General features: G+C 40.6%; 2 protein-coding genes across 4 annotated transcripts in view; one reads left to right on the forward strand and one right to left on the reverse strand.

Moving 5' to 3' along the window:
- GSAP (gamma-secretase activating protein) overlaps positions 1 to 8,363 on the forward strand; it is a 124,462-nt gene extending 116,099 nt beyond the window's left edge. Inside the window, exons 28-32 of one of the 2 annotated variants that reach the window (XM_033088713.1) lie at positions 2,922 to 3,041; positions 3,854 to 3,915; positions 5,511 to 5,612; positions 5,775 to 5,874; positions 6,269 to 8,362. In XM_033088713.1, coding sequence (XP_032944604.1) covers positions 2,922 to 3,041; positions 3,854 to 3,915; positions 5,511 to 5,612; positions 5,775 to 5,874; positions 6,269 to 6,360 — 476 coding nt within the window. In that variant the 3' untranslated portion in view covers positions 6,361 to 8,362. Of the gene's footprint in view, positions 1 to 2,921; positions 3,042 to 3,853; positions 3,916 to 5,510; positions 5,613 to 5,774; positions 5,875 to 6,268 lie in introns of both variants that reach the window. The other variant, XM_033088712.1, reaches the window with a different exon arrangement.
- Positions 8,364 to 8,990: 627 nt separating this feature from the next.
- The window catches only part of CCDC146 (coiled-coil domain containing 146), a 116,826-nt gene continuing 99,227 nt past the window's right edge, over positions 8,991 to 26,589 (reverse strand). For both annotated transcript variants that reach the window (XM_033088668.1, XM_033088669.1), the window contains exons 12-19: positions 22,538 to 22,626; positions 22,283 to 22,447; positions 20,784 to 21,008; positions 19,007 to 19,235; positions 15,234 to 15,362; positions 14,555 to 14,692; positions 10,862 to 11,110; positions 8,991 to 9,529 (exon numbers count right to left, since the gene is read on the reverse strand). In XM_033088668.1, the coding sequence (XP_032944559.1) occupies positions 9,326 to 9,529; positions 10,862 to 11,110; positions 14,555 to 14,692; positions 15,234 to 15,362; positions 19,007 to 19,235; positions 20,784 to 21,008; positions 22,283 to 22,447; positions 22,538 to 22,626 (1,428 nt within the window). In that variant the 3' untranslated portion in view covers positions 8,991 to 9,325. The remainder of the gene's footprint in view (positions 9,530 to 10,861; positions 11,111 to 14,554; positions 14,693 to 15,233; positions 15,363 to 19,006; positions 19,236 to 20,783; positions 21,009 to 22,282; positions 22,448 to 22,537; positions 22,627 to 26,589) is intronic.

The raw sequence follows: 26,589 nt of genomic DNA on the forward strand, positions 1-26,589 counted from the left end.
CTTCATTATTTTGTAGTGCCCATCTTTGTGTTTTAATATATTGTTCATTTGAAAGTCTATTTTGTCAGATATAAGTATTGCTACTGCAGCTTTGTTCTCATTTCTATTTGCATGAAATGTCTTACTCCATCCCTTCACTTTTAGCCTGTGTGTCTTTTCATCTCAGGTGAGTCTCTTGTATAGAGCATATCAAGGGTCTTGTTTTCTTATCCACTCAGCCACCCTATGTCTTTTGATTGGAGCATTTAATCCATTGACATTTAAAATGATTATTGATAGGTACATAGTTTTGCCATTTTTTTATTTGTAGTTAGATTGTTTTCATCTTTCTTTTGCTTACAGAAGCCCTTTTAATATTTTCTGCAATGCTGGCTTGGTGGTAATAAATTCCTTTAGTTTATTCTTTTCTGGGAAGCTCTTTATCTCTCCTTCAATTTTAAATGGTAGCCTTGCTAGATAAAGCAATATAGGTTGTAGGCCTTTGGTTTTCATCACTTTGAGTACCTCCTGCCCCTCTCTCCTGGCCTGCAAAGTTTCTATAGAATAGTCATTTGATAGTCTTACAGGAGTTCCCTTGTATGTAACCCACTGTCTTTCTCTTGCTACTTTTAGTATTTTCTTTTTGTCTTTAACATTTGCCATTTTAGGTATAATGTGTCTTGGTGTGGGCCTGTTTGGGTGCATCCTGGTTGGAACTCTCTACACTTCCTGTGCTTTCAGTTTCATGCACCAGGTTAGGGAAGTTTTCAGTCATTATTACTTCAAATATGTTCTTGATCCCTTGCTCCTTGTCTTCACCTTCTGGTATTCCTACAATGTGCATGTTGTTGCAGTTGATGTTATCTCAGAGGTCTCTTAAACCATTTTCATTGTTTTTTTTTTCTTTTCTTTTTCCTTTTGTTGTTCCACTTGGGTGATCTCTGCTAACTTGTCTGCTAAGTCACTGATTCAATCATCTGCATCATTTAACCTACCAGTAATTCCTTGAAATGTGTTCTTTATTTCAGTTATTGTGTTCTTTAGTTGTAACTTGTTGTTCTATATGATTTCTCTATACTACCTTATGTCGTAACTTGACTCCTTAAACATTCTTATCATCAGTGTTCTTAACTCTGTCTGTGATACATTGGTTACCTCAATTTCATTTGGTTCCAATTCTGGAGATTTCTTCTGTTTTTTTATTTGGGACATGTTTTTTTATTTCCCCATTCTGGCTGACAGTCTGTGTTTGCTTCGATGTATTGGGTAGGTTTCCTAGGGTTCTTGGTCTTTGCTGGGTGATCTTAAGTAGGATGTTTCCTTTATATTTGACTTGCACCACTTCCCTGTTCTCCTGTGCGTGTGCTCCAAAGGTGACTCTTGTGCTGTTAAAGTTGATCTTTAATTGCTTTTCACTTTTGAGTAGGTGGGGTTGACTCCTACTCACAACTAGGCTGACTAGTTGTGAGACTTGGCTCTGCCCACTGCAGGGTGTTCTCTTGAGTGAGGGTTGACCACTTAAATGAGGCTTGACCCCTATGGGATCTTGTGCCTGTAGAGAATTCCCTCTGGGTGTGTCACTTGTAGGTCAAACGTGGTAGTACTCTGATTTCGTCTGGAGTTGGCCTCTGGTTGTGTTGAATCTTGTGTCTCTTGGCTGGGCCCTGGTGTAGGGTAATTTCAGAACAAAGCAAATCACAAAGCACAACAACAACAACAACACCAACAAAGAAAAAACCAAATACACTCACATATAAAAAGAACAGATAACCCACACTCAACACAGGCAAAAGTATCAGAAATACAAAAAAAAGAAAAAAAGAAAAGAAAGAAAAGCTGCACCAGTCTTGGCTTCAGCCCCCCAAGTACTCTCCAGGTTGTCCTGTGCTGTACCAAAGAGTCCTCTACGTCTTGTACAGGCAGAGCAGGCCACCTGTCACCCAGAGTGACACTGGGACTGCAGTTATAGATGAGAGGGGCTATGGGGTCTGGATGATAGTTTTTACAAAGTCAGTGCAGTGTCTGCTCTCGCCTGCACATAAGCGCACTGAGAGCACCACAGCCAGCCCTGTGCCCAGGTCTCCTGAGTCTTAGGGCACTTCTTTTGGTGTGTGTGTGTGTGTGTGTGTGTGTGTGTGTGTGTGGAGGCCAGGAGATTTCTGAGCTGCTGAAAGCCCAGAGCTACGTCTGCCGCCTAGTGCTGATCCCTGGGAGTGTCTCCACAGTTGTAATTGCCCTACCCTAGGCAGGCCAGAAAGGGTGGGGGCTGGGGATGGAGGAGTCTCCTCTCTCCCTACCCAGGAGTGTCACATTTTTCCAGCCTCTTCCCTGGGTCAAGCCGGGTCTTCCCAGATCCTGAGCACCAGGGCTCCTCTGTAATCTGACACTACTCAGTTCAGGGGCCACCTTGAGTCTCTGAAAGGGGAGGGGTAGGATTTGGAGAGTGGGGGGAGAGGCCCAGGTATGGAGTTTTTGTTGTTTGTTGGACCTAGGGCCCAGCTGGAGGTCTCAGCTGAGGTTACTGCCTCAAACCCTGGATATGCTGCTTTCTAAGCAGGAGAGATCAGCTGTGGTACGCAGGGAAAGAGCCCACCTCCTGGCTCTTGTGATCTCTGTTCTATCCTGGGGCCCCCTGCATTTCTGCAGCTGCAGATGCAGGCCCCATCTCTACTCCGCTCCCTTCCCTCTTCCACCCAGTTTGCCCACCTTCGAGTAATCCTTGTATGAGCCTCTTAGCTGTTCTGTGTGATGAGCAGAGAGTCCTTTGATGTGTTATAGATGTTCAATTTGTGGTAAGTTCCAGAAGAGAACTCAAGAAGACCACCTCGCTGCTGCCATTCCTGTGAGGTGTGCGAAGTGCTTTATTGCACCATCGATTTCATTCTATCTGGGAGGCTGGTGATGCCAGATGGCTGTGTTCACCTTCCCCAATCTCATTCTAGGTTTCCACACTCTGCACATTGTCCTTGGCGTCCACTGTCTCCCTCTGCACAACCTGCTGCATTACATCGATAACGGGGTGTTGCTTCTCACAGAGACAGCTGTCACAAGGCTCATGGAAGGTAAGAGGCTCTGCACTTGACCGAGGGCACGCACCGCTCTGAGCACCACCAGGCATGATGGTGACACAGGGGCCCTGCTGCAACTCAGAAGGTTAATGCTTCGCATTGAGTCTTGAAATTCTTAGTATTTGAACAAGGGTCTCCTCTTTTTAGGGGGCCACAAATCATACAGCTGGTCCTTCTGAGTATAGCTCATTTCTTGTAACCATCCTTTGACTAATTTAAAGAGCCTTTACCCTTCAAGAGACCCCAAACAACTTCTCAGTCCACACACAGTTATTAGATTCCTTTTCTGTACATGAGAACACTTGGGGATAGGAGGCTCTGAAGGCTTGTTTCTCAAGAAAATGTCATGAAATGGCTTACGTTCAGCTGAATGACTCTGTCATGGCAAAGTTAGACTTGGAAAGCAAAGCAAGTGAGAAATACAGGGCTTATGTGGATTTGAACTTCACATACGGTCTGTAGTGTAATCACTCTCACTTAAATGACTCAGTTGTATTTTAAAGATGAGTTGTGTTATTAGATATTAAAGGATTTCCAATTCCTCAAGGTACCTTCTGTTTTAAGTTAGTCAGTAAAATTGCTTTGTGACTGGCAGGCAGCCTGTTACCATTCCATGAAATATAGAAACAGCTTCATTTAAAAATTCCCTTTATTCAGAGAGATACAAACTAAAATTTTCAAAGCATTGTTTGATTTAGCTGGAGAATACTGGCTGGGGTATGTGTTGTCAGGATGAAGTATTATTAGCTTGTTCAGATATTAAAATGGAGATTTCTCTTTTGTTTGCCAATTTAACTTTCTTGTAGATCTGGACAACACAGAGAAAAATGAAAAACTGAAATTCAGCATCATCGTGCGGCTTCCACCGGTAATCCTGAATTATATTTTATTTTCTCCCTAAGCCTTGGCATGAACCTCCTTCAGTTTCTCCTTACAGAAAGAGCATTTACTTGATTTGGGCTAATGCCAATTGAATTGTTTCACTTGTCAGCCCTTTCCAAGAAATCCCATCCATCCCCACCCTCTGTCGGCTGTTCCCACTGGGCCTGCAGAGTGCTTGCTCCTCTGGCTTTAGACTGCTTTGGCACAGCTCACCTGAAACATTTAGCCATGTTTTCCTTTTAGGAAACTGCACTAATATTTACATCTGTGAGCCTGAGGGGAGGGAAAGGGGAAACAGGTGCTTTTGGAATTTAAACTGATAAGAAATTTAAATACAGGTGAGGTCAGAAGGTTCTGGAACTTCATTTCCTCCCACTGTCATTTCTACCAGGGCAGGAAAACATTCCTGGGTCGAAGGAAGAACTAGTAACATGAGGGAAAGGATTATATAGTCACTCCTTGTTTGTGTGGGAGACATTAGCTCTCAGAGTCGAAAATACTATGAAAATACGAAATTCCACAGCGAGGGCTTCAGGGCCTCTGACTCTGCCAATGTCCTCACCCTGAGAGCCCTGGCCAGCTCACTCTGTGTGCTGTTTACATACCTTGCGCACTTGTACCTCTGGCGCGATCCTCCCACAATCCTCCCAATGAAGGGATGTCCATTGTCTTTCTCTACCTAATCCGGTTGTTTGTCACAGCCTTTCCCCCTCACGGGCTTGCTGAAGCAAAGGCAAGACTAGAAAACAAAGCGCATTTCCCTTGGCTGGATCTCTTTGGGGATGGTCTCTGCACATGTAGTTTGGGCTCTAAATTTGATGTTTTTGCCTCATACTCTTAGGGAATTAAAATTTTCCAGGCAAGACATTGGCAGAGAACATGTCTATAACCTTTAGTTTTTTTATAATATGATATTAAAACATCACTTCGGGTTGACATGCAGACCCCCAGTTTTGAAGAGTAGCAGATGAAGTCCATTTCAGAAAAAGAATTTGTCAACCTCAGTGCATAGACTTCTTCCCTCAGGGTTGTATTTCCTCAGAGTATTTTTTCAAAATTCAGAAGCATTCCTCCTAGTAAATGGCCTTTCTCCAAGGGTCATTAACCATAAATGGCCTTTTAGACTAACTAGCTACATTGGAATAATATTTTTAAAGTTATGAATAGATATAAGGTATATTACTTAATGCAGTGTAAGCTATATTCTCTTTTACATATTTTTCCATCCTTTTATTTTTATTATTGACTTTATTCTTTTTTAGAGTAGTTTAGGATTCACAGCAAAAAAAAAAAAAAATCGAGTGGAAGGTAAGAGATTTTCCATGTACCCCTCCCCCAATGCCTGCATAGCCGCCTCAGTTATCAACATCCCCACCAGAGGGGACCATTTGTTACAGTTAAGGAACCTACACCGATGCATCACAATCACCCAAAGTCCATAGTTAACACTAGGATTCACTCGGTGGTGTTCATCCTATGAGTTTGGACAAATGCATGAAATGTAGCCATCATTAGGGTATCATATGGTGTATTTTCACTGCCCTGAAATCCTCCTTGACCTATTTTCAATTTGCATCATAGCTTATTGGTCAGAAGATCTGTCGGCTTTGGGATCATCCTATGAGTTCTAACATTATTTCCCGGAACCATGTGAAGCGACTGCTTCAGAACTATAAGAAACAGGTGGGTCGGTGTGAAAGCACAGCTCCACTAATGTTTTTTGGATCCTGTTGGCTCATTTCAGCATACCTATATGGGCAGCAATTGTAGTTCTTACCACTTTCAAAAAAAAGTTTGTGCTTGTTTTAGAGAGTCAACTAATACCAGAAATGGTTTCTTTTTTAGCCTCAGAGTTCTAGGATTGACAAGTCATCATTTAGTATAGAATTTCTGCCTCTCAACTACTTCATTGAAACATTGACAGATCTAGAATCTTCCAGTCAAGGTAACTCACTCCTGCTCTCAGAGTTTTCGTGCTTTTTCCTTGACACATCAGTCAGTCCCTATTTATTTCTGTGCACGCTTTCCTTTCCAAAATACCCGTCAGTGGGCCCTTATTGCATTCGGTTTTAATTAGCCATACCCAATTTATCTAGAGTAAATTACCAAAGGAATAATCACCTCTGAGGTTTAGAAGGGTTTCAGAGGTTAAAAACCAATTTGGTCGATGCAAATGACCTTTCTTGGTGCTGAGTTTTAATACATTTTAACAACACCGTCTCGGAATAATGAGTTTTGTTAAAATATAAAATACTTCTTACTTCAGCAAGCTGTGGGAACAACATTATAAATGTTCCATGGCTTCATAGTAACTCTTTTCTCTCCTTCCTTCCCCGCAGCACTGTATGCTTTTGAAGGACACGATAACGTGGATGCCAGGTTTGTGGAGGAAGCAGCTCTGAAACACACCATGATGCTTCTAGGCTTATAAAAAAGAAAGTACAGTTGATCAGCTTCCAATGTTTAATCGTGCTCATCAGCTCTACTTCTATTCTTTAGCAATATTTAAAATTGGGGACCAAAATGAGAACACCGGGTGGAGCCATCTGAATTTCAGTTCGGTACTTGTTCAGAGAGAACTAAACTGCAGTGCCTCATCTCAGTTTTGAATAGCAGAGGAGCAGTCAAGTGTGGAGAGATGACAGGCAGTCCAAGGGCTGCAGTGGCATAAGTAAGGCTCTTCCTGGTGGCTTATCTTCCTGGTGGCTTCATTGGCCAAGAGCTCGTGCCTGTTGCACTCTGAAATAAAATCCCCTTTAAAAATGTAGGGAACAGTGCTTAGAAAAACAGACACCCGATGTGTCATTGAAAAAAAACATATGACAAGTGGAAAAATTAAATGCTGCACAAAAACTGTATCTGGCAAGAAGGTACTTTTTAAAAAACTGAATTTGGACGAAGTCAAATCTGCCATTTCTAGTAGAGAAGAATTTGCAACATACAGCAGTTTGTATATACAGTATTTAGAGTAGGATTTGTTTTTGTGATGGTTCAGATGGAACTGTATTTGATGTTTTTAAGCTTTTTATATTTATAAAAGTTTGATTTAGATGTATCTGATTAAAAGAAAAGAAACGAAACACTGAAAGTTTGGGCCTGACCCTTTTGTTCTTTGAACATATAGCCTTTTTATTCCAGCCAGAAATCATGAGTCCATGAACACGTTCCCCCAGGGCACCTCATGACATCTAACTAGTTCTCCCACTTCTTTTTTCCCTCTCTCCTACAGGGACTTCATCCTAACCCATAAATCGCGTTGCTGCCTGGGGTCAGCCCATAATCCTTTGCTTTTCTCTCTTCACACTGTTTCCCTCAATGAATTTGTGAGATTTAAATCATTATCAATATCAATAGCTGGTATAATAATTCAACTTTTTTCTAAAATCAAGATTGTGTTCTAAAAATGGTCCTCTCCTGTAGAAATCCCGTTTTGGGCCAAATCCTTCATGCTCACTGAGGCTCAAAATCTTGGAGCCTTTATCAGCAAGGCAGTGCTGATTTTTTTCTCTTGATGAAGTCATTATTTTTCGTGCCCTACCCTTTTCTTTTCCCACCTGGGTTGTTTCAGTCGCTTTCTAGAGCCTAATCATCTGACTTATATTTGAGACAACACTAGCTTAATAACTTGCCATTCGTTATGGGATGAAATCCAAACTCAAGTTCGAGGTCTCCCTGATCCTGGGCGCAGACAGTTCCCCGGCGTGAACATTCTGTCCCAGCCATCCCAGTTCGCTGGGCCTTGAACACAACTTCTCTCGTTTTACTTCCAAGCCTTGCTCAGGCTGTTGCCCAGGCCTGGAATCCCCTCTCCACCTATGAAAGTTTTATTTATGCTAAAGGGCCAGGTAAGAAGTTCCATCGGACTGTGACCCTGGCCTTTCCAGCACACATGGCATCTTGCCTCTCTGAACCAGTAGCACACAGTTGTAATACTTAAATATCCATCCCTTTGTGATTTTTAAGAATTATGTTTCCAGTCTTATGTTGCTAAGCTTCCTATGTGTATCTTTTTTGAATCCCTAATGTGATTACTAATTCCTACAACACAGGAACTGTGTTTATGCAGCATTTCTTTGTATTAACCACTGTCTTATACAGTGGTACTTAGGCACTGGCACTCCCAAGGAATTGCTTTTCGGTAGCTTCACAAAGCATTCTGGTTAGATTCAGGAAGACTGAGAATGAGATTAAATTCCCCTCCAATCTGGCAGGATGGGGCTTAGGACAGATTTTGTTTGATTTAGCAAAATAAAGGAATGGGGTATTTCTCACACCCAGAGTTGTGAAATAAAACTCATAACTGATACCAGTATGAAATAAAGATAGTTTGGGCATATTAACGAATGTGAAATCACAGGTTTCAAATCTACTTGTGTATTCATGAAAAAAAGTAAAAACAGAATTAGGAATATACTTGGATGAAATGCAATAAAATTACAGTAATGAAATAAATGGAACTGGCCTCATTTTCAACTCTTTCACATGCCAAGTTACAAATATGTTTGTTGAAATTTTGAAAAATCTGGTATTAGAACTTAAAATAATCAAGAGTTTATCTGCATACAACATTGTGAAAAATTTAGATTTATAAGAAAGATAAATTAAGGCATAATTATTTTGGTAGCAAAAGGATTCTTGTAAAAAGAATCACCATAAAATCATTTTTAAAATGATAAGCTTCCCTACTCCTTTTTTTTTTTTTAACTTTTATTTATTTTAAGTGTGTTTTTCCAGGACTCATCAACTCCAAGTCAAGTAGTTGTTTCAATCTATTTGTAGAGGCTGCAGCTCACAGTGGCCCATGTGGGGGTCAAACTGGCAACCTTGTTGTTAAGAGCACTGGGCTCTAACCAACTGAGCTAACCTGCTCCCTGTTCCTTTTTAATTGAGTTAGATTTACCAACATTTACTTCAAATGTAACTGTTTATTTAATAGTGAGTTAAGCCCCTGTGATACTTGGAATGTTTTTCTTTTCAAAGATTCTATCTCTTTCTTTAAAGTCAGTATATTGAACAGCATTTGTTTGTCTTTAATAAACAAAGACCACTCTGCCAATTTCTGTACTTCATTGAAAATTGATTTATTTTTATTGCATTTTTATGGCACCTGGCCTACTATATATTTCTGAAAGGTAGTCAATATAGAGAATGAAAAAGAAGGAAATGCAGATATATGCTTTGACATAATTGTAGGACAGTTGTATGTTCTACTCAACACCATGTAAAATGCAGCAGTTAGTGGATGTAAAAGGAAACCATGTTGCTTTCTGTTGTTAATTAATTGTGGATGTTGTATTTGTCTGTAGTTTAGAGTATTGCGCTGACATTTTCCAGCTGTGGACATGAGGAAGCCCGGCTGAAGCGTATTCTTGAGAAGCCTGGATTGGTGCACATGTTCAGATTTCAATTGGCTTTATAACAGGTTTCCTTATGTGCCTCATATTGGCCCCAGGTTCACTGGGCTTAAAAGGAGCCAGAGCACCATACGGTTTTGGCAAAGGAAGAGTGGCCTCGGCCTCTGGGATGTAGGCATTTGGACGCGGTTCTGCAGTTGTGTAAACACCACTGGGCAGCTGGCGATTATCTGTTTCCAAGAATTCCTGCAAAGAATCATTTTTCCTTTTCAGTTTGTTAAAAATTCTGGTGAAGTCACTTCATCCCCAGGGCCCACCAGACACAGCTGGATCTGAGCAGTCTTAGGCTGTGCTGGCCAATATTCTCCCACAGGACAGGAGGTTATGTGGGTGAAGTCACCCCCCCCCCACACACACACACATACACACACACTCACACATTGCATCTCATTGGAATGACCCGTGTTGCTCAAGCATCACTCTGTTCCTGGGGTTTAGGGTTTATCATCGTCTGGTTGGTGGGCTCTAAATTCACTATATTCCAATCTCAGTATCTTTCATCAAGCACTAATTATTTCCATGTGTTTGTTTTTGACAAAAGTAGGACAATATTTCCTTTGGTAAGTCACTGGTGAGCAAGTGTTACAAAGGAAGTGAGAAGGAGTAAAGTAGGATGGGAGGTAAGAAATAGTCAGTGGCTTGCTTTGAGCCTCAGGGTCCTCAAGATTCTACCTGTGCTTCTGGAAAAGAGAGGAATCTCTAACAGCATTAAAAAAAATTCTAAGTGGTGGAGGCAGGCAAATGACAGCTGGGACACCATAGGTAAAATCTGAATGCCCTAAAATTTATAGTCCCAGGCAGTGTGGGAATTACAGATCAGACCCTATTTTCAGATATTCCTAGCATGTGTAGAATGTACCTTTTAGGAAGTAAATAGTCACCTTTTCAAGGATGTCTACTTGACAATCTGGGAGTGAACTGTAGATCCCAAGAGGTAGTCTCCTTAGAAAGAGATGCCTAATTCCATTCTAAGAATATTGAAAGGTCGTGGGAGTAGGCAGAAGAACTGTGTACACAACTTGCAGGTGGAATGAGTGATAGACCTCGGCCAGTGGCACTGCGGACTCTGGTCTGCAGAAGGGTTGGAGTCTGCAAACAGCTGTGACAACCATGACATACAGGAGGCCTCACAAGATGCTGTGGTGGCCGCAGCAGGTGGATGTGGACGAGTGAGGAGTGGTCTGAGCAGGGGTGTGAGGACAGAGATCGGAGACCTATGGCTAAAACCATCGCCAACCTGGTTGCTGCCACACTGGTGCGAGTCCCTGGTATTTCACTGCCCAGCCCAGGGCCTGAGACTGTGGGTGGAGCCTGGTATCCAACAGTCATGGCGCTCTGGACTGTTGTACTTTGACTTGTCCACATAGTACCTAAAAATCCCAAAACTTCTTTCTTACGACTGTTGGGGACTACGTGTGGTAGAGTGGGAAGTTTTTCTTATATTTTGGGAGGATTGAAAGCCCTGAAAACAGCCCTTCCTGGCCACTTTACAAATGCAACATAGAAGCCAAAACTTACCCGAGACTTTTCAGCAATGGCCAAGTGATACATTTCTTCATCTCGAAGTACTTTCAGCCATTCTTTCTCAATCTCTTTTTTGAGTGGCAGACCCTTTTCTATCCTGGCATTGCAAGAGAAGATGAAGTCTTCTTTGTCCTTGACTTCCTTTTGGAGTTCAATGGCCAGAGCTTGTTTCATGGACAGCTCAGCAACAAGAGCCATCATTTTTTCAGTAGCATCTTTGATCTTTTTCTGGTAGCCATTCATCTAGAATTAAAGAGCCCATAACAATGTATGTACGTTAGTCTATGCACACATTCCATGAAGAGTGGAAAAAGGGCGGGCTGCTGGCTGTCTATAGTGGTGGGGGTCATACTTGCCTGAAGGAAGGAGAGTTTAAGTGAGAAAGTAGAGAAAATGAGAATGGGGGGAGGGGTGGGAAACCTCAGCGATTGAGCCCAACACCCTAGCTGTGTCAATAAGGACAAGGAGGGAAAAGAAAGAGATACCAAGTTTCCCCGAAAATAAGACCTAGCTGGACCGTCAGCTCTAGAGCGTCTTTTGGAGCAAAAATTAATATAAGACCTGGTCTTATTTTAATATAAGACTGGGTCTTTATAATATAATTATAATATAATATAAATAATATAATACTGGGTCTTATATTAATTTTTGCTCCAAAGGATGCATTAGAGCTGATGGTGCTAGGTCTTATTTTCGGGGAAACACGGTATGTTCCTCAAGTTACCAGGTGGATAGCATCGAGGGGCATTTTTAAGTCCGTGTACTTTTAAGATGTGATGAGGAGAGGAGGATGGGTGTTCCTGATGTCTAAGTTCTGGCCTAACTTTGCCATGTTATTAATTTGTCACTTACCCAGCAAAAATAAATCTAGAACAAAAACTATATTTAAAAGTTACTCTTTATTTAGATAAGGCAATCAGCAGAGGTCCTGCATCTGAAATGATTTGTAATGGAAACTATCACACTTCAACGTGTTTTTATGATTGATCGTAATTCCTCGGATGCCTAATTATTAGGTCATAACCAAGCATGAACTGAATAACCAACAATTTGAAATGAAATACTCTGGTTGCGTGTGTGTGTGTGTTTACCATTTCACATCAGCTATTTTTCAGAAAAGAATGAAAACATAGGACTAAGTAGAATAATTGATTTTTAAAGACAGAATAGTAGTGATACTGGACATGGTGGTTCCTCCAAGGTTTCCAGCCCATAGTGCAGCTTTTCAGGGTGGGGCAGTGAGTGGTGACTCCTCCCCGCTGCCAACGCTCTCTATCATATTATCCTGCTTTATTTTTAATTTATATCCTCCTGTTTCACCACTGACGTTATATTACGTATGTATGTATTTGGGTATTTGGTTATATAATCTGTTATCCCACAAGACCGCACTCTTCATGAGAACGAGGGCTGTTTGTTTTATTCATCATATTCCCAGTGTCCAGAATGGTGCTTGGAACATAGGAGGCACCAAGCAAAAATAAAATTGAATGTTTGTTGAATGAAGGAATAAGTAAATTCAGTCTATTTTAATCCTTCAGTCCTTTGAACCCGGGTAAGTTGAGATGTGCATATGAGCTTCCAAACACTATGCCTGACCTTGACACCCTCTCCTCTCCTCATAGAGCTCACACTGGTCTGTCTGCACATTTGCTTCGAGGAATGTTGCCCTAATGGTTTACCTGCCGCTGAAAAGGCAATGACTGATTATTATGTATACACTTTGCCTCCTTAAGGGAGTAGGGAATATAAATTTTTAAAACTCTTCTACCCTGCGGTAACTTTTAGGAAGCATACATTGAATAAAAATGACTACCATTTAAAGCTTCGGTGCGTCATTATCTCTCTTCAATTTTGTTAATCAGTCACTGCACACTTGAGTGTTGGGTGTATGTATAATTAGCCAACCTCCCTTCTCTGTAAATCAAAACAGTGATGGCATTATTCTGGGTTGCTCTAAGTTTTTGCCACTATTTTCCATTTTCTGTTCATTTGGGAAACTTGGGAGAGGCACCGTAAGCTCTCTAGGAAAGAGGAGAGGCTTGGGAAGCCATGCAGTCTTGTTGAGCACCCACACGGGACCAGGCCACTCCTGCTTGACTGTGTAATGTTGCAAAACAACTTTCGCCAATATCACACCCGTTCCACAGGTCAGGAATCTCAGTTTTAAGGTCATTTACGTATCTTTCTCAAGATCATAAATCACAGATCTGGGATTTGAACACCTTTCTACCTCCTAGCAATGCCTACTATGAGGAGATATAATTTTAAATATATATATTTTTAAAAGCCAGGGAGCACAGAAGGTGGGGAAAGGACAGAGGAGCTGAATTCCTAGGCTAGAACTCAGTTGTACTGGAACCTTCCTGACTATGTGAACAGTCGCAGCAGCCACCATCTGCATTTCCCTAGCACTGCTGCTGCCCTCCGGAGAGACTGCCATCAGCTTTGACAAGCTAGCCCACAGCAAAAACTGACTGTCTCCAAAGACAGGGAAATTCATTTTGCAAAAGGAAGGAAGGCAACATTTAAACAAACATCGGATGGGCTATGTCAGGCAAACTTCATGAGCCTAAGAAAGTCTTAATGCTCTTATTTGATGAGGTAAAGTTGCGAATTGCACGAGGGCCGCTGGACTGATGCGCCTACCAGCGTAAGTCATCAGAGCGGAAGTGTAAAAGCCAAATAAAAATGGCAAAGGAGGCTTGAAATTTAGAATAATTTCATATTTATTTAGTGTGCCAGAACTGTTTCTAGAATGGGACTGACTGTTTACTTATTCAGTAAATGTTTTTCTAGAGTGTAGTAGTCGCTAGGCATAGGGGAGACAAAGAAGAATGAGGAAGAGTTGCTGCCCGCTGGAGCCCACGATTCATTTTCCTCTCCGTCTCCCTGCACTAGACGGCGGTGTGGGCGATGTTTGCCTTCCTCTCTGGTTCTGCCCCCATGCCCAGCATGAGGGGAGCACATAGCCGCTTCAGTAACTACTGCCAACTGACTGAAATCCCTGTGCTGTCACAGCAGGAGGCTCCAAGGGGCCCAGGGGTCAGGTGATCCTCTGACCACCCAATGGTGCAACGTCCTTCCCTCCTGCCGCTGCCCCTTCCAAGGTAGCTGCTGGCAGTGCCGGTCTGACGCTGTAGCTCTGGATCAGCAGTCCTGGTAGAGTAGTTTAATCTTTCGAAATTAGGAAGCTCCCTGTTCCTGGCCTGTCGTCACTAGTGGGGCCTGGTGGTAGCTCCACCCCATGGTGGGATAAGGCCCATTTGTGTAACGGTTGCTGTTAATGTCCCCTTGCATGTCTGGGTGCTGGCTGAGTTCCCATGCAGACCAATGGAGAAGTGAAGCTCTCCATTCACAAGGAACTGGAAAGGATTTAACTTGGCACATGAAATATAAAGACAATGATTGTCATATTTGAGTAGGTGCCCAGGTAAGTGAAACTTGTACACTGTCGTTGAAAGGCTTAGGTTTTTCACGCCATAAAGTGAATTCAGTCAGGGAACAAGACTGGAACTTATTTTGCACAATTCTCTAAGAGTCATCTTTAGATTTTTCACTTTATATCTTTATGTTTCTCTCATCACAAAGCCTAATCTTCCCAGGGCTTCCTAAACAAAGCAGTCTGTGGGAAACAGATGGCAATAAAGGAGCAAGGCAGAAGAGAGGTAAAGGTCTCAGACAGACCTTCTTGGCCAGGAGCAGTGTGTCCTGCTTGCAGGCCTGCGTTTTGCTGCAGAGCCTGTCCGTGAGCCGGGAGACCTGCTCGTAGATGAAATCCTTTTCCAGTAACTGCTCCTCCTTCTTGGCCAGCTGTAGTTCCAGCTACAGACGAAAACAATTTCAATAGGAAGGGGGGAAAAATGTCATGCAAGTCAACAACTTCTTTCCTAATTAGAGCACTATTTACCCTCCTTAATGAAGAGACAACGCTTTTGTAGTTGCCAAGAGACCTCTAGAAAGTCTTTAGAACTGAGCTGAGTCAAGATTTCCCTTGTCCCAACCCCCTCCAGACAGCCCTGGGAGCTCTTTCTCCCAGAGCAGAGAAGGGCCCTCTCAGCTTCCGGGTTGACCTTCCTCTGATATACTACCAGCAGGAAGAGAAATTAATCCATTCAAGATGCCAAAATTGCTCCTTTGGATTATAAGACAAAGTGGGCATCTTGCAACCATTCAATTTTTGTTCCTTTTGGCAAGCATTTAAAGTTGAGATTAAGATTTTTACTAGATTACGATGCAAGGACGATATTAATGGCTAGAAGAATGAGGGATAAATCTGTCCGCATAACATGAGACAGTAGTACAGATATCTGTGACGCTGACCAAGGAGGGGCTAACTGATGCTATTTTAAGAAAGAATGTTTACCGCATCTAATTTTTTGATCATTTCTTCTTCAGTCATATCTTTTCCTGGAAGGAAGCGCGTTCTGTTCTTACCCTCAGGATTTACAAACTGTTTCTCCAGGTCTCTTATTCTGTCTGTACACTGTGAAAACTATTAAACAAGAAAGAAACATTAACTTCAAAACTAACTCTTTTGCTCAGTAAATCTTAAAATCTAGTAGCCCAAGGTCTTTAGTGTCTTTCACTAGGACCAACACAGGCAAAGGTGGAGGAGAACTCTGAACATGCTCTCATGGGACTTAAGCAACGCTTTTGCTCACTCATGGGATCAGGAGGATGTCTGTAACTGACTCTACCAGGCAAGGTGGTAACTCCTGAGTCATCAAAGTAAAAGCTGAGTTTACAACCAGCCTTTTGATTACTTCCCACTTCATGTTATACTCATGGGATGTTTGGTTGCAGAGCTCAAACTATACAGACTTAACTTCTTTATTGCAGGTTGTTACAGAGGCCAAAGTGGACAACACACCAGGTAGACAACATACTACACTCCAGTTTTAAACCCTTTCTGAAAATAGCTTTAATGGCTTCCTCCCAGAGAATAAATTCTTAATTAGTAGGTCAACATAATGCACAGTCTGGGAAGAATAGCCTGGATTATTTCTCTTTTTGCCGAACACCCAATATAATGTTTTATGTATAAATATATTTGTGGATTTGATGAGACTTTGGAGGTGGATGAAGAAATATGGCTACTCCCAAGTAGAAGTAGCAGCTACACTGAGTTTTTTTCCCTTAATATGGAGTTAAAGTACCGTGTTTCCCTGCAAATAAGACCTAGCCTGACCATCAACTCTAATGTGTCTTTTGGAGCAAAAATTAATATAAGACCCCGTATATATAATATAATATAATATAATATAATATAATATAATATAATATAATATAATATAATATTAGACCGGGTCTTTATATTATAGTAAAATAAGACCGGTTCTTATATTAATTTTTGTTCCAAAAGATGCATTAGAGCTGATGGTCTGGTCAGGTCTTATTTGCAGGGAACCATGGTACGCACCTATGTGTAATTAAGCATTCGTTGTATTATGATTAACAACAATTAATGTTTCCTTCTCTTAATTAGGAAATTAAATAGGAAACAAAACATGGTGCTTACTTATTATCAAAGTGGTGCCTTGGTTGGTCATATTTCCCCATGGGCCTTTGAGGAAAAACTGTTCACTTTTTCCTTATAAAATAGTGTTCTTGTGTTCTAAAATAGTTCATGTGACTTCCAAGATCCCTAAAAGGGACCTCTTATTGCAAGCATCAGGAAAATATGACTCACAATAATCCTTGGGTTAGACTGTTGGATGATTAAAAACTGTTTCAAGCAACTGAAAAATGCAAACCATAAGAGAATTCCAAAAATGATGCAAAAATGAGAAGACTTTGAGAAAAACACAAAACACTGCAGCTTTTACAGATAACAGGATATGACAGGGACCCAGAACTACAAGGCAGGGTACAAAAATGGCTTGTCCGAAGCCCGAAATTTCACATCAGGTCCTTCAAAGTGCCCACGTGATTCGTGCTGAATAGACAAATAATTAAGTGAAGACTAATGGGGGACTTTGTATTCAACAGTTCTGAAGCTTAGAACTAACTCTGGGAGAATAGTAACTGGTGATAACACATAGTCCCTATGTCTCATTTCATATGCAGTCAAAATGGTAAAGGTTCACATCAGATAGTCCAGTACTGTTGTTAAACGCATAATATTTCCTCTTGGGTAAACTGCATTCATAGCTCACACCAAATAATTGGTTTGATATAATAAAATGTCATATACAGTTTTTAGCCGTGGGTTCTCCCATTCACTTTTTCAATAAGTGTAGTCCTGATTTAGATGGATTGGCTGGAACAAAAAATATATTTTAAGAACAACTAATTATATCCATTGACTAGAAGTATTTATTTGCAATTAACACAAATGAAATGTTTACAGAGTAGAGAGTGAAGTTATTCTGTTGTGGATTTTATTGAATTTAGTTTTTTTGTTCTGCTGGGCATCTTGATAGTTTAGTATGAGCAAAGATGGCCCTAAAACTGCTTTGGGAGAGCTAGGGAGAGCTAAATTATTCTGTAAAATGGAATGAGACAAGTATGAAGGGCCTGGGGGAGGTAGGTGGGGCTGGTGGTGGTGGGAAAGACTGAAAGACAAGCCAGTGAAATGGAGCCAGGCTAGGATGCTGCATGGGGTAAGATACCCTGGGGACTGTTCCTGGTCTGGAGTGGCCCTATGAAACTTTGAAGGACGTGGATGTCTGATATTTAACTTGAAGTGCTTTGCATTTCTGTAATGTACCCTCTTACACTGTTGCTCCAAATCTTCAGTAAAGTCAGTTCACCGACCAAGGCCTTGCATGAATGATTTTGCATAGGTGCGAGCTGAACAAGGAGTGAGCCCTAAGTCTGCACTGAATGGCACCCAAGTGGACCAGGCACTGTGTGCGCAAGCTGATGTGGGGGTCCCCCAAACAAACCTCACTAGATGCCTGTGTCACAGGAATCCTGAGGGAGACCTGTGGGAGGTGTGGGGAATGTTCCAGACAATCCATCCAAGCCAGGGCTACACTTAACTGAAGAAGTGAATGGGAGAACTTATGGCTAAAAAACAAACACTGGAATCAGAACCGTGGCATATTTGTGCAAAATGAAAGATCCTGTCATCTACGTAGCACACACACATTCAAGTGCCATAAAATATGAAAGTAGATCCATCATCCAGTCCCACAAGTCCTGTGAATCCCCAGGACATGATTACATTTAAAAAGCAGGACCCAGAGCTGTGTTTACAGCATGAGCTAATGAAAGCCATTTATTTGTACACCTAGAAAAAGACTAGAAGGATCTCTTCCAGATTTTTGATAATTTTAATAGTGCTTATATCTTGGGGATGGAATTTTATTTTCTTCTTTAAAAATTTTATGTTTTTCAAAACTTTACTAACTGAACATGTCTCAATTTTGTAATCAGAAAAAAATCTGAAAGCAAACCTGACATTTTAGACAACTTGTTATAGGCTAAAATTTGTTCCTATATCAAGTCAATGGAAAAAAGTTTAAGCCACAATTTTTTAGCCTAATTTTTTCTTATAGTTTCCTTAAGAAAAAAACTGCAATTACTACATGTGAAGAAAGTAGCTTTATTCTCTTTCTTTCTTTTATTTGTTATTTCATGTTTAAACTTTTTGGCTTTATTCCACTTTTAAGAAGGCCATGTCAGAGGCCAGGCTATTAAATTACAGGGAAACTACATGGGTTAATAAGGAGTCTAATTATATGTGATTGCCAATTAATAACAAACAGCGATCTTGGCTCCAGAGGGCAAAAGTTCTAAAAATAAGAGAGTTAGATGGTCCCCAAGGTCTTTCCAGCAAACATCAGAAGAAGAAATTATGAAGAAATTATGCTGGTTAACAGTAAAATAAAGAATTTGCGCTATGAGGAAGCTGAGTTAGAGTTGAGATTTGGGAGGGTCAGCATTCCAGGAAAGGCAGAAAATGCTTCATGCAGGGCGGGGGCGGGAGGCGGGGGTGGGAGGGTGAATCACGAAAGATAATCTGTAGCTCAGCTGCCTGAAGCTTAGATACCACCCTGTGGCAGTGTGCCAAGGCGTTTTGAAACAAGACATTTAACTTAGATGGGTTCTTACAGGTACGACCTACAAACCAATAATGGAAGAGAAAAAATCAGCAAATGTCCCGGAAGTGTCCCCTGAACACTTGCCCACCTGGATCTGGAGCACTGCCACGTGGGCATCCAGGGACTTCTTGGCTGGCAGCAGTTGCTTGGTCACATGAATCTGCCTTTGCTTCTCAGCAATCTTCAGTTTCAGGAATCGGATCTTTTCCTCCAGGACATGTATTTCAGTTTCTGCAGTTCGTTTCATTTTCTCTTGGATATTTATTTTTTCATAAAAAATGCACACTTCTTCTTCCCGCTCTATCAGCTGAACACCACTATGGTCAAATCGAGAGGCAGAGGCTAAGACGATGTTCAGGCCACAGTTTTACTAGTCATTGTGGTTCCCTCAGATTTCGGTGCAAACTACACAACAACATTGCATAATTCTAGAAGAAAATCGACATACACTGGTGGTTTTCTAGTCAAACTCCACACTTTGATTTTGGGGGGACAGGAGACGGACAGTTGTTTAGTGTCTCAACTCTGAGTGGGCCGGGCGGTTGGCAGGCACAGTTTCTGTGCAACTTGCCAAAGGTTTCCTGGGGTGAGAGACAATGTCATTCCCCATGCACGAACAAAGTGACCCTGTAGTCTGATTTTCTGCAGACCCCCTTTTCTTAGACTTGCCAACCAAGGTCCTGTGGGAAGAACCCAGGCCGATGGCCAGGGAGTGTTTCTACAGTGATTCTGTTCAATGTAGTTTGCCAGGTTCTTTTAAAGTTGACAATTTCTGATACAAATTTTCTAAGAAACAGGCAACATTCTGTCATTTATAGTCATGCCAAGGGAAAGAGCCTTCTTTGTGAGGAGAATATAGGGAAGACACAAAGTAAGAAATGTCTAATTCCGCCCCACAGATCTGACCAGGGCCGGGGAGTACACAGCCTCAATGCTTTGTCTTGTGCCAGGAGCCAAATAAGAGGACTTTTTTCCCCCAGAGAGAACACCTGCCAGCCCTTTGAAAAATAGTTTCTTCACCACCTTGAAGTGCTTCCCACACACTGTGCATATCCGTTATCCCAGAATTCATCTGTAATTGCTTCTATCTCTTTCTCTCTCCTCTTCCCTCAAAACATGTGTATATATAGCTGTACTTGGCTAATCTTAGCTCTATATTTTGTCTCATTTGCTGTTCATTGGCTCTTCTCATGATCTCCTAGGTTCTCTGGACCATGGAAGTCAGGAGCAATGCTTTACCACCTTTTTTGTGCTCTCAGGATCCAGTACCTGCAGAGAACACAGCCTTACAGCCGAGGTTTGACGAAAACCAATCTGACAGCAGATGTGATTACTAGAGGCCTCTGCAATCTACGTGCCGAATTTCTCCAAGTACAACTCGGGAAACCCCCTAAAGTAGTACTTGATCAATGGCATACTTGTAGCCTGGAAGAACTAATGCTCAACGAGAAAGGTCTTACTTACTTGATGAGAAAATGAACTGAGAGAGTGACTGAATAAATATCACAATATGAACAAACCTGTAACAAAAAAAAAAATGGATACAAGATCCCAAGACTTATTTACGTCAATTTTACTGAAGTAACTTGATGGTATCAGAGGCATCCTGAATGGTCGTCTGGAAAAGGAGTTTGATCTTCAAGCGAACAACTTCCCACACTTTACTCTTGCCTGTCTCTCTTACAAGGACAGAGTTTCTTACTTTCAGGCAAAGCAAACACCTACCCGCCCGCCACCCACAAGGCTAGTGAAACCTGAATGTCAAATGTCCCTCACTACCTACTGTCAAGTCTACACAGAAAAAGGGGCACCATTTCTAAACAGGATCACGGGTGCTTCGTTCTCACATTAGGTTCCTGGTTTACCTTTCATTCCGACGCTGAACAGCTCGTTCAAATTTTTTGCGAAGCTGCACCATCTCCTCTTCAATGACTGTGATCATATGGGCAAGTCTGTCAATGTTATTTAACTGGACTTCCTTCTTCTCTCTCATTTCCTGAAGTTTTACTACGATTTTACACACGTCGTTTTGCATGCTTTCTCTAATGGTAACATTGTTGGCATGTTTCAGCATGGAATTCTGGAGCTTTCTTTAAAAATAATGAGAAATGGGTAAGATGACAATTTTCTTTAGTTTCTTTAAAAATCATGAAGATTTCTGAAACACATGTCATATCAAAGTAGCTCCTGCTTTAGTACATCCCTTGAAATGACAATAGGAGTGGTAATAATAATATTCATCACGTGATACTCTTCAGGAATTCCTGTAATCCCCCCAGGTCCCAGATCCCCCCCCCATATGCATTAGGACATCTTTCCTTTGTGCCCCAAGCCTCTGCTGTCCCCCTTTATCAAAGTGAGAAACTATAGTAATTCATTGACTGCTCTGTGGTCCCCAGGAGACTGTGCTCTGTTAAGGACAGAGATGGTATATCTGCTAATGTCCATTGGAGCTAAGGCAGTTCCCAATTCAGTACAGCATCACAATACATACTGAATTAATGCATGGCCTCTATAAATGACATTTCACTTTCGTGTAGGATGAGAACCTGATTAGGAAATTAGATTTTCTTTTTCATACCAATCTCCTCCCTCCCACCCTGCCCCTCTACTACTCACACACAAGACCCAGTTTTGTACTATTTGTAATATGAAAGGAAACTGGGCAATACTGGCCACCAGAAAAATTTCAGGCTGTATACACTCAGTAGATCAGGGACTAAATATAAGTGAAAGAGTCCAACAGATGTTGGCACTTGGTAAGTAATAAATTAAAAAAAAATTTTTTTGCTGGACACTGCTGCGTACTTTTACATGGATTAGCTCATTTTAGAATAAAAAATCGTATAAAATAGGGACTATTTTTAAGGAAAGTGAGCCCAGAGGGGTAAGGTAGTTTGCCTAAAGTCACACAGCTAGTAAGTGGCAGGGCTGGGATCTGAGTCCAGAGAGCCACCTGTCTTAACCACTCTGCTGTACTGCCTCCCACAAGACCATGAGATACTTCAAATCTACAACCGGGGATACTGGTTGATAAATATGTGATTGTCTTCTAACTTTACATGCAAATTATCAAATTGGTGCTTTTCTTTCTGATTGGGTAAATGAAAATAAATATAGTAAGCATAGTTATATATTATAGTTTTTCATTCATTTGAAAAATAGACGGCGCCCAAACAGAAGAAGAATATGGAATCACATTCAGATGCTTCGATTGTTATCAGTAAAGCCAGATGTCTGAGCAAGGGCTTTTCTAGCTTTGTAAAAGATTATTATTTTTTACTTTATTATCCCTAGGGTATTTTAGAGTTCAATGAATCTGAACAGATGTCTTTGAACGGACAATAGTTTTTATAACACTTACCTTTCTTGAGTAACTGCACTATTTCTTAAAATTTCCAGTTCATTTAATGACATTTTATGCCTTTCTTTTATTTCATTTACTTTCTGGTGAGCTTTGTGAACTAAGTTAACAAATTTGTTTCTTTCATTTCGAATAGTGTCATACAGTTCAGCAAACTCTCTGAGTCTGTGAAAATACAAGAGTTTTTTGAAACTTGTGAAATAAAGATCTGTTTCCCTGCCACCTAACTAGATAAATCATCATGTAATTCTTTACCTCCTATTAATTTCACGTTGTTTCTTCCTGTGTATCCTGATTTCAAGATCCTTTGCTTTCATCTCCTTCACAATGTTAGTATACCTTTGCTGAAATATAAAATGTATGTGTGAAATAATAATTGTTAAAAAGCCCATCACCATCAACGTACGAATACCCCCAGCCTCACTCATCTCATTCCTATTCATTAATGAAAATTCTATCTTGGCCGGTTGGGTTGATCATGGGGAAGAGAGAGGGAGAGATCTGAAAATTGCCTCGCCAGCTGAACTGAATGACACTGGCCAGGACAAAGGGTTAATTAAGGAAGAGAAAGAATGAGAGACGAAGAAAGGAAAAGAGCCTGCACAAAATGGGTTTGAGGAAAAGTTCGGTGAACTTTGGAGGGAACCAAAGAGTGGTTCTGAGTAGCATGGTTGGGCTGGGTGAGTGAGGAGTTTGTGGAGGATAGATAAGGGAAGAGGAATTCTAGTAAGTTTTGATAATGTTATGAATTGAATCCTCTGTGGTATTTTGTGAGACTGAAGCCATGACTTTAAAGTACTTTTCTATTCTTTTGTATATTGGGTGTGTTTTCCTACACAATGAAGCACCATGCTGAGATCAGCCATCAGCCATAAGGAGTTGTTACAGATGACACATGAATATTTTAAAAGACAGCATTTACAGTTCTAAAATCCTAAAAATATACCCACTGCTCAGTACACCAGTTACATTCTTCAAATATAAAGATACTGGATCCTTCATCTAGGGTAAAAAACACATTCAAAGGTGAAGTATTTGCTGGTAGAAACTAGAGGACATAGTTTCTGTCATCCTTCTGTTGAGAGCAAAACCCATTTGGCATGAGTGACTAAAAAGAAACTCTATGTTAGAGTCAAGACTGACACGTAGCAATTTTATGTCGTTCTCAGTGTGAACAGGAATCAGGAAGAAAGTAATATTATTTAAGTAACTACATGTGTGAAGAATTCAACAGATATAAAAATTTAGTGTCATCCACTCCCATCTTGGGGATAATAGCAGCATCGGTTTTTCCGTTTGCCTTTTGTCTATTTTTAGGGATGTAGATGACGTGAAATAAAATGATAATATGGACTATTGTCATCTGGAAATTACAGCTTATTGCAGCTAATGTTTAACAGACTAATTCCCAATGCTAAGAATACTTAAGGAAAACAATATTTTCCCTTTATTGATTTCCATATTTCAAGAGAAAGAATTGAGTGCTTTTATAGGAATAAGCTCATTTAATAATGAGGCTTGGTTTACATAGACTAGTCACACATAGATAAAATACATTTCAATTTTTGAGATTAATTTAAAAATTGTAGAAGTCACAAAATAGATCCTTGTTCCTGGTAACAAGTGTCCCTCTGCTCTTTCTCCCCTCAGCCACCTTGTTCTCTCAGGCTGCCTTCTCTCCTCCATTCCTCTTTGGCCACTGTCTTTCCTTTTTTAATTCTGTGAGACCCAGCTACCCCATGAAATCTATTGGGCCAACCATGTTAAGCTCTTTCAGTTTCTCAAGTGTTCTGAAGGGGGGAGACACAAACAGTTAATGGGGAATTGGAAGCCTTTGCTGGGGGTTGTGTGGTGTAGATCTTTTCCTCAGTCTTCTCTGCAAAATCTTTATTTAACCTCATTGCTCAATAATGTTTTGATATGAGTCCTTTCTGGAGAACAAGAAGAGATGCTACGCCATGTAAATACATGCTCAGAATTAGAACACAGGCTGCACTTAGAAATACCCAGCATCTGGGCCACATGGTGAATTCAGGTTTTCCAGTTTAGTGATATGTCATATCATAATCATTTTTTAAAGATTTATATTAAAATATAGCTAACATACAATATTAGTTTCAGGTGTACACAATAGTTATTTAACATTTATATACCTAAAGAAGTGATCACCATAAGTCCAGCAATGATCTGACACTGTAACACACTATACAATATTGTTGACTATATTCCTCATGTACATTACATCCCCATGACTTGTTTTATACTTGGAAATTTGAACCTCTTTTTCCCCTTAACCTTTCCCTCCCTTTTTTTACTTTTCAATTACAGTTGACATTCAATATTATTTTATATTAATTTCAGGTGTACAGCATAGTAGTTAGACATTTATATAATTTATGCAGTCATTCCCCTGACTAGTCTAGTACCCACCTGGCACTATACATAGTTATTACCACATTATTGACTATATTCCCTGTGCTTTACTTTACATTCCCATGACTATTTTGTAACTACCAATCTGTACCTCTGAATGCCTTCACCTTTTTCTCCCTGTCCCCAAGGATGCTCCCTCCCTTCTATCACCCCAATAAATCTAGTACCCATCTGACACCATGCATAGATATTACAATGTTATTGATCATATTCCTTATTCTATACTCTACATCCCCCTGACTACTTTGCAACAACCAATTTGTACTTAATACCTTCCCCCTTTTCATCCAAACCCTCCAACCCCTCTCCCTTCTGGCAACCATCAAAATGTTCTCTGTATCTGTGAGTTCATTTTTTTTGTTTGTTTCTTTTATTCTTTAGATTCCACATATAAGCAAAATCACATTGCATCTGTCTTTTGCTGTCTGATACTTCACTCAACATAATACCCTCCAGGTCCATCCATGCTACTGCAGATGGCAATAACCCATTCCCTTCTATGGCTGAGCAATATTCCTCTATCCATTCATCCATCGATAGACAACCAGGCTGCCGCCACATCTTGGCCATTGCAACCAATGCTGTAATGAAGATATGGATGCACATGTACACTTGAAATAGTATTTTGGGGTTCTTTGGATAATTACCCAGAAGTCCTTCTTTGTTAGTTTTATGGCTTTTGTTTTAAAGTCTATTTTGTCTGTTATAACTATTGCTACCACAGCTTCTTTTTTACATTTCTAGTTTCATGAACTATCTTTTTCCCATCGCTTTACTTGCAGCTCTGTGTGTCTTTTGATCTGAAGTAAATCTCTTGTAGGCAGCTTATGTAAGGGTCTTGTTTTCTTATCCATTCAGTCCCCCATCCTTCGATTGGAGAATTTTATCCATTTGCATTGAAAGTAATTGTTGATAAACATGTAGTTATTACCATTTTATTTTTCATATTTGTGATCTTTTTTCCTTTTTGGTCTTAAAGAAGTCCCTCTAACATTCCTTGTAATACTGGTTTAGTGGTAACTCCTTTAGCTTTTTCTTGTTTGGAAAGGTCTTTATCTGTCCTTCAATTCTAAATGATAGCTTTGCTGGGTAGAGTACTCTTGGTTGTAGGTCCTTACTTTTCATCACTTTGAAGATTTCCTGCCAATCCCTTCTGGCCTGCAAAGTTTCTGTTGAGAAATAAGCTGACAGTCTTATGGGAGCTCCCTTGTAGGTAACTAACTGATTTTCTCTTGCTGCTTTTAAGATTCTCTCTTTATCTTTAACCTTTGTCATTTTAATTACAATGCATCTTGGTGTGAGCCTCTTTGGGTTCATCTTGTTTGGGACTCGCTGTGCTACCTGGGTTTGTATATCTATTTCCTTCGCCAGGTTAGGGAAGTTTTCAGTCATTATTTCTTCAAATAGGTTTTCAATTCCTTGTGCTCTCTCTTCTCCTTCTGTTACCCACATGATGTGAATGTTGGTACACTTGATGTTGCCCCAGAGGTCCCTTAAACTCCTCATTTCTTTTTTTTGATTCCTTTTTCTTTTTGCTGTTCTGATTGGGTGTTTTCTGCTACTTATCTCCTAAATCGCTGATTCGATCCTTTGCTTCTGTTTTCTATCTCCATTTTTATAATTCCTATCTCTTGCTAAAGTTCTCCCTGAGATTACTGAACATCCTTATAACCAGTGTTTGGAACTCTGTGTCTGGTAGATTGCTTGTCTCCATTTTGTTTAGTTGTTTTTCTGAAGGTTTGTTCTGTTTTTATTTGTGAAATGTTTCTTTGTCTCCCCTTTTTGGCAGCCTCCCTGTGTTTGTTTCTATGTAGGGCTGCTATGCCTCCAGTCTTAGGAGAGTGGTCTTATGTAGTAGTACATGTCCTGTGGGG

Source organism: Rhinolophus ferrumequinum, chromosome 20, assembly GCF_004115265.2.
Source record: "Rhinolophus ferrumequinum isolate MPI-CBG mRhiFer1 chromosome 20, mRhiFer1_v1.p, whole genome shotgun sequence".
Lineage (NCBI taxonomy): Eukaryota > Metazoa > Chordata > Mammalia > Chiroptera > Rhinolophidae > Rhinolophus > Rhinolophus ferrumequinum.